Raw genomic sequence first — 8,001 nt, 5'->3', positions numbered from 1 at the left:
TGCACCTGAAGCATCTGCACATCTGTAACTGGAAGGCTGCCGGTTCGATTCCCGGGCTCTCTGTCCTGGTCGTTGTGTCCTTGAGCAAGACACTTTACCCTACCGCCTACTGGTGTTGGCCCGATGGCGCGATATAGCAGCCTCGCTTCTGTCAGCCTGCCCCAGGGCAGCTGTGGCTACAACTGTAGCTTGCCTCCACCAGTGTGTGAATGTGAGAGTGAATGAATAGTGGCATTGTAAAGCGTTTTGGGTGCCTTGAAAAGCGCTATATAAATCCAATCCATTATTATTATTATTATTATTATTATTAAAGAAGTGGCCAGTGACTGTACAATCACCATTGTTCTTTCTTCCGGTTGCCAGTCTCTAAACTTGCACATCAAAACCACGACCAGCTCACCAGCGACGTGATCAAAAAACCTGAACAAACGCAAAAGCTTATCCTGAGATGTGCAGTCAGGCATAAAAAAAGAAATCCTTTTGAATTTGTATGGAAAACTTTATTTGATAATAAAAATAGCATTCACAGACTTCTTTTGATAGCTACATATACATTGTAATCCATCTCAAGGAAAGAAGCTGGATAAGTCCACATCTACTTGTACTTTGACTAATGTTATGTATAGCTTCATGGGTCAAATAAAGCTATGAACAATGTAGTATTTATATATGCATAGTTATATAAAAAAGATTGGCCCATATACATGTACTGCTTTTATCAACACAGAGACAGCATTATGTCTGGAGCACGTTGCGAGAAATAATGCTTGAAGAACACAGACTGCATACAAGTGCTTTATAATACAAAGGCAGGCTAACCATTGAGAGAGATTCAAACCATTAAACAGTTTCTGATTGACCACATACAGTCTTTCATTTTAAAATGTCTTTACATACCTGATCCAGAGTAAATCAACATATTTCCCCACAAATCATCAGGTCCACTTCAGAGATATAAACACAATGTCACATTCCTCACTGCTGAGGGTTTTCATAAATTTCTCTTTTGTACAAGAAAAAGGCAACATTTTATTCCTCCACAGGTTCCTTGTAGTTACATTGGAGAGAAAAAAAAAAATCTTTACAGGTGATGGCCAACACTTCTCAGATGCGCTTCTTTTTTGTTAAATACAGTACCATGGTGACAATGGTGATTAAACAATGCATTTGTTGTGGTTCTCTCCCCTCCTCCCAATATATTTTTAGTTTGTAAATGAAACATAAAACAGAGAATACACACAAAACAACAGTAAAAAGCAGCAGTCAGATTCCAGTGGCATGACAGCATGGCTCAGCATGGCAGATCAGTTGTCCCCTGTACCGGGAATCTCCATGTTACCGACACACGTAACCACATCGGCTCTGCGCCTCTGTACCCAGGAGGTGGTCGGTGCACAAACGTGCTTGTAATAAACATGAGGACAGGGCTTAAAGTTACTGTGGGATTACAGTGCATGTTCCTATATCAATTATTCTCACTCAGACCCATCAAATAAAGTGATCACACTACATTTTAATTTACACATGCATCTTGCACAGGGATAATTTACATATTTATTTACTTTTTTTGGCATATCTCAAAAATCATATTTCATGGCAGCTTCGGCTGGTATTATGGCATAATGCAGACTTGTGTAAGGTGAAATTACATTTTTCCACAACAGAGAACATTGTTGCCTGTAGCTGAAAGCGAGTCGAGCTCCTTTCCCATCGCATCAGTACACACAGTTTTTTCCTCAATCCTTCTCCAGGGGGAATCTAATAATAGCACTGCCAATTTTCACATAATTCGTTAGAGTTTTGGAAGCGTGTATTTAGGCAAAAGAGGTTACACTGCCTCAGCATGCATTTCCAAGTCCATCGTATACGTTTACCTTGGTCCTTAATAAAAGATTGAATGACTCTTACTGGAGATATGTGCCGAATCAAAAATAAATAGTGAGCAAATGCAAAAATGTCATATATTAATTATCTAATTATCATTCTAGTTTCACCATCAAATCTTAACATTTAGATTTTTGCAAAGTCCATTTTCACAGTTCACGTGAACCACCAGTGTCTTGTGCTATAGTTTTTTTTTTTTTTAAGCAATTCAGGAATGGATAAAGACATCTAAAAACAAGTTGAAAACAAGCTTAGTAGTTACCACAATTGGAAGCATGTTTCATACCTCTGAGGGAACAAATATTTAGAGTCAGCAATGCCTACAAAAAAGCAATATCACTGATTTCATATGCAGGCACATACAATACCTTTACTATAGTACAACAACCTTTGTTATGCTCAAAATAACCAAAACAATGACAAAAACAGTGTGAACTGATAGGATTGTACTCCTGCTGTTTTATGAATCTCTGGATGGGATCACAAGTAGTAAAGTTAATCAAATCAAACCATTCGACCAAATAAAGCACGAGAGTTAGTATCCTTAGAAGTCCAATTCCAGTGTATGGTACATAGTTTGCACAGATAGAGAGAGTGGTGAGGGGGATCTCTGCTCTGCTCTAGATGCTGAGGTCTTTCGGGCTTTCTTTGTACAGCCTTCTCTTGGGCTCGGGGAGCTGGTTCGGGCTGCGGCCTACTGCGTTATTGTTGTGGCCGGTGTTGTTGAAGGCAGCGTTATTGTGTGCAGCGTTGTTCTTCATCATGCTGTAGTAGTCTTTTAGTCTTGGTGCGGCTGCATAGTTCAGCTCATCCCGGCTGTAGGTGCTATCAGGGGAAGAGTCCCGCTCAACTCTGTACAGTCTCTCCATTTTCCCGTTTGTCCGATGTCTCTCCTCTCTCCTCTCCGATGAAGAGTCTCGCAGAAGGTTGCCGTTCTTTGTGGCTCTGTCGTATGTGCGGCCCCTAGCTTGAGAAAAGGAATCCCCTTTGTTGTTGGTGCGCTCGGGGGTGGTAAACTCCCTGACTTGCCCAGTCATCTGTGAGTCCTTGAGGAGCCTCCGCTCATTGTACTTCCGATCGGGGGTGACTGCGAGGAACCCTCCATCATCGTAATCCCTCTCAGGTGTACGGTCGCGATGTGCTCGCTCTGCCCTGCGGTCCATTGATTTGGCCCGCCGGTGATCAGGGGACGAGGCGCGCTTTCGGGTCGGTGAGCGGTCGAGGGAGCCGCGGCGCTGCGGACGAAATCTCCCGTCCAGAGTAGAACTGCTATTTGAGAGCTCTCGCTCCCTCAGTTTCTCGGCAGCTGCAGCTTTTTTCCCCGAGTTGTCCTTCCTCAGAGTCTTTAGGAGTTTAGAGATGCCGCTCTCCGACTCAGACTTCTTGACTTTGCGGCCCCGGCTCTTCTTGTTGCCATTGCTACTGCTGTTGCTGTTGTCAGGAGACTGCTGTCTGGGGAAACTTTGACTGTGATTGTTATTCCAGGTGTGATGATGATGGGGTTTAAATTGCCAGCCTTGGTAGTCCATCTGATTTGACCCATCCCTGTCCCTGTTCCTGTCCATGTCTCGGCCACGCACAGCCTCCTCCTGGCGTGATGGTTTGTGAAGGTCTGGTGGATAACTGGACTCCAATGAGGTGTGATATCGGCTTTTGGGTGGCAGCGTTCTCACTTCCGGAGTGTTTTGTGCCCCGGGTGCGGAAGGGTGCCCGTCATTGCTGCCGTCTGCAGGAGGGGAGAAAGAACGGGAAATATCTTTTCAACAAGTATCGGAATGAAACTTAAAAAAAAAAGAAAAATCAAAAATGTGAAATTAATTGCGATCAGCAGACATGATTTTCCTTGTTGGCTGATTTGAGCTCTTGCATTGACATGATACAAACAAACAAAAACAATCAATGCAGATACTGATGGAAATCATGCATACTGGTATACTTCCATTTGCTGCATTTATTCTTAGAATAAATCCGGCTAATGTAAGCTGATGTGTAACACTTTTTTTAAACACATCTGCACACAAAAAATGCATTGAAGTTATACATGATTTCAATATGGTTTCGCTATAAGGGCTGCAGGTTAAAACACAAGGTGACTTCGGCAACAACAGCAGGTGCAACACATCAGCAAGTGTAGGGCAGGGGGTTATCGATAACACAGCAGGCACCTAGGAAATCATTCAAAATAAAACGATGAGTTTAATGTACATTAATTGGAAGAACAAAGCAAAAAAAACAAACAAAAAAAACTGTTTGGCTGAAAGTCTGCCAACCCCCCCAAAACAGACAGGTTGCAGGTGGCAGCAGCGTGTGATGACGAGTTGAATTAAATTAGTCCCATTAATAAATGTCTGGTCTGAAGCTGGCACATGGGTAGGGATATCATATGCATACAGAAGTTGAATAACATGGGTTAAATGAGGCTGACAAAGCTTGTATACAACGTCAACAGGTCTGCACGCCAACACGCACACACAGTGGGATGCAGGGTGGTATGGGCTGAAAGAAGGGGTGAATATAACTGAAAGGAAAACGGTGACAGGGAGAGTGGAGTGGGACAGACTTTTGGCTACAAACCGTTGTCTGATTTTGGCCCATTAGGTAGAAACAGGGCTCTCCCATCTTGTCATTTCTCATTGTACCAACAGCGAGATGAGGAGCCATCATCGCTGGAGAGAGGAGGAAGAGCCCAGCAACGAGAGACAATCAGAAAGAGAAAGGAGGAGGAGCAGAGAGGAGAAAACAAATAAAACAGACAAGAGGCTGTTTTACAGTACATCTTAATAAGAGAGAGGAAGTTATTTTTTTGTCAAAGACAAAAGAATATTGACAAACTCTTTATAAAGCATCAAAAGAAAACAATCTGAGGGTAAAAGAAAGTGTCAGAAAATTAAAATCCCAGTTGAACCAGCAAATAACAGTAGATTGACAATAAGAAAAATAATCCTACACAGGAAATCTGTGCAATATAAGATCAAATATATATTTGAAAGATCAGTTTTGTGGATAAACAATAAATGACAGGTTGTTACATATTAATAACACTTTGAACGTGTCTTCCTGTTAAACATTTATCAGTTAGGTTAGCAATGCAGCTGAAGATCATTTTAAAGGAATATAAAGTTTTTCTGGTGCACTACAGAGATAAGAAACTTTAGCCTGCAGTTCAGCAGTGACAGTGATGAGTTTCAGCGCCACACCATAATGCATTTACCTACCGTATTCAGGTACAGATCCATCTCCCCGTTTGAGGACGAGCCGTGCCCTCCGACCACCATTCTTGATCAGTTCGATGGCACGTGAGTGCTTCATGTTCTTTGTGCTCTCACCATTAATCTCCAAAATCTCATCTCCTACCTGAAAACAGAGAGGCCATGTTACTGTGGCAACTGGCTAAAGGTAGGGCTTCATCGACACTGCGCAAAAAAAGAAATTTAGTACATGAAAATGTATTTTGACAGAGAATCAACATAAAAGAACCCAGATTCTTACCCTCATCTTGCCATTTCTTACAGCAGCCCCGTCCTCTGCTAGTCTTAACACATATAGGTCCATGTTGTACTCCCGGCCGCCTCTCAAGCTAAAGCCAAAACCTTTACTGTCTCGCTCGAGGTCCACAGAGTAGAACTCTGCATCCTAAAAGATAGAAAAGGGTTGACAAAGAGAAAGTCACAGAGACACCAGAGTGACTAATCCATAGTTCAAAGAGTCGAAAGGTGATTTCAAACTTAAGGGCTAATCAAGCCCTGTCCCAGAAAAAACTCAAAGTGTCAATGGCAGTGCAATACCTTCAAATGCATGAATAATTAATGATGCATGAGCCTGTGAGCTGGGTACAGATCACTGAGGGAAGGGCACCGCAAGGGCTGGACCCAAAACTTTTTATGGAATCTTCCAGCACATGGAAGAATATGGTAGTGTGCGTATGGAGGGGGTGGTATCTGTATGTAATAAGGATTATTTGAATATTTGACACAAAAATATTTATACCATCCACATGTGGTACATATTCCCCCCCATGTTTACTTGCGCTTTTCCTCCTCCCTCTTCTGGCCTGAAATGGAATATTGCAGCACATGCTGGCATGTTACTGCCATCTATTGATCAGAAAATAGCGTGGTACCACTGCCTGCTTTTTGTAATGCATCACACATGTGTAGGGGCTCTTCTCATTTTCTTCCTCATTTTCCTTAAAACCACTATCCACTAATTTTACAGGATGACCTACTTTTCAGCTGACAAGTAGTGGAAATACATTAAGGTGACATTCCACAGAGGAGTGGAAGATTCTGTTGCGGCCATATTGATCCTTTTATTTCCCTTTGATAATGACTGTAGCATATCTTACTGCATGTTACTGATAGATTGAAGTAAAATGGTGATGACCATTAACTATGGATGAAAAATCTATTCTTACCTGTGTGGTCAGAGATTGTGTGGGAGGAGGAGGTGGAGCTCCTTTTGACTTTGGGTTATTCCTTAGGTTATAAAAAAAACAACAACAACCTGTTAATACATGTAATGCATAGATATTGTGCTATATTTATGGCTACATCATTCGCCACAACAGTGAAACCACTGTCAGGTGAAGTGAAACATTATCTCATTACAGTGCAATATTCTGCCACCTACATACTGTTACTGCACGCGTGACCCAGTAGATAACTTTCTCTTTACTCAGCGTCTAGGCCCTCTTAAGTCTAATTTTTGCTTCTTTTTTTTTCTTTGTTTGCTTTGAATTTCACGATTTGGCTGTGCAAATAGTTGGAACAACTATTTGCCCTGAGATTGGCTCTCGTTCACAGTCTGCCTTTTGTCCCGTGTCTCTGGCAACCCGGGCCCGAGTCTGAATCTGTCAGAGGTTTCTTCCTGTTAAAAGGTTGTTTTGTTTTTTCCTTCCCACTGTCACCAAGCGCTTGCTGTTTGATTGTTGGAGTTTCTCGCTAATATTTTAGGGTCTTTGCCTTAACCCTTAAGGACCCACAGTGACACTGGTGTCACTGCCCCTTTACACTTAGAGAATTGGTTATATATGAGTCATTTGATATAAGACCCCCGTAATTTTCATGAAAGTAGAAATAGGTCTGGGCTCTTAAGGGTTAAGGCGACTGTTGTTGTGATTTGGTGCTGTATAAATAAATTAAAATTGAATCAGTAATGAGTTGTTTGCAAAAGTCCGCTTTGTGACAATGTCATTTTTGCAGTTTAATTGACACTGTGCAGAAACTACGTCAATCTTTGTGGAAGAACTTCTATTTTTTAGCCCCAAATCTACAAGGCTCTGGCTTGACTGTGAATGTAAGTAGTTAATGTGAATTTCTCTGTAATCAGAGCTGCAACAGATGGCAACAGATTTTAAATCTTCAATGATTTATCACAGCTAACTGCTGTATTATCACAAAAGGATTGCTTGTAATTGCCAACTTAACTCCTTTTAACTGCAAACCAGTAGCAGAGTGAGACACTGACTTGTCTTAGTATTGCTGTCTTTATGCTTCTAAGTCTGAAGACAGCAAGTAGTTGCAGGCCCAGTCTTTCAATCAACCATTTAAACAAAGCAAGATCACATTTTGCGCATGTTTACATAAACTTTGGACATGCCACAATCTCCATCCGCTTTTCTTTAGTTTAACAGTAACATTATAATGCTGTTTTGGTGACATAAGACAAGTCTGATTGGTGTGCACTCTTTAAAGATGATTTTTATTCGTGGAAATTAAAAAACAAAACAAACAAAAAAAAACCACACATCATCACCTACCGGGAGTCTGCAGACTGAGGTGTGTGTGTGGTGGTGATAGTGGCGATCTTCTCAGCGTTTGTCAGCAGAGAAGCATTGGAAGATTCTGAAAAGAGAAAATACAATAAAGAGATAAACAATATAAAACAAAGTGACTAATTTTGTTAAATGCATTTGCCTGTAGCTGCGTTTTAAAAAGATACTCTGGAGAACAAAATGTTAGTCTACAAGAGTCCCCTGAACCACCCACAGGCAGTTCTATTCAACCTGATGCTAACTGCCTGTGATGCTGTCATTTGCCATTTACTCATGTACAACACTGGCCCCACTGCACGAAAGAAAAATAGCATTAAAGGAAAAGAAAAAAAAAAGACATGTAT

The 8,001-nt window shown here is 41.5% G+C and overlaps 1 protein-coding gene across 10 annotated transcripts in view; it reads right to left on the bottom strand.

Annotated features, from left to right (window-relative positions):
* Positions 1–490: 490 nt before the first annotated feature.
* Positions 491–8,001, bottom strand: part of LOC102787374 (membrane-associated guanylate kinase, WW and PDZ domain-containing protein 1-like) — an 89,090-nt gene continuing 81,579 nt past the window's right edge. For 9 of the 10 annotated variants that reach the window (XM_087833730.1, XM_087833732.1, XM_087833731.1 and 6 more), the window contains 5 exons: positions 7,643–7,727; positions 6,299–6,359; positions 5,374–5,517; positions 5,100–5,238; positions 491–3,610 (listed from right to left, as the gene is read on the bottom strand). In XM_087833730.1, coding sequence (XP_087689856.1) covers positions 2,505–3,610; positions 5,100–5,238; positions 5,374–5,517; positions 6,299–6,359; positions 7,643–7,727 — 1,535 coding nt within the window. In that variant the 3' untranslated portion in view covers positions 491–2,504. Of the gene's footprint in view, positions 3,611–4,458; positions 4,551–5,099; positions 5,239–5,373; positions 5,518–6,298; positions 6,360–7,642; positions 7,728–8,001 lie in introns of all 10 variants that reach the window. The other variant, XM_087833738.1, reaches the window with a different exon arrangement.

Source organism: Neolamprologus brichardi, chromosome 20 (assembly GCF_056152115.1).
Source record: "Neolamprologus brichardi isolate AB-2024 chromosome 20, ASM5615211v1, whole genome shotgun sequence".
Classification (NCBI taxonomy): domain Eukaryota; kingdom Metazoa; phylum Chordata; class Actinopteri; order Cichliformes; family Cichlidae; genus Neolamprologus; species Neolamprologus brichardi.
This window is presented reverse-complemented; position numbering and strand designations above follow the sequence as displayed.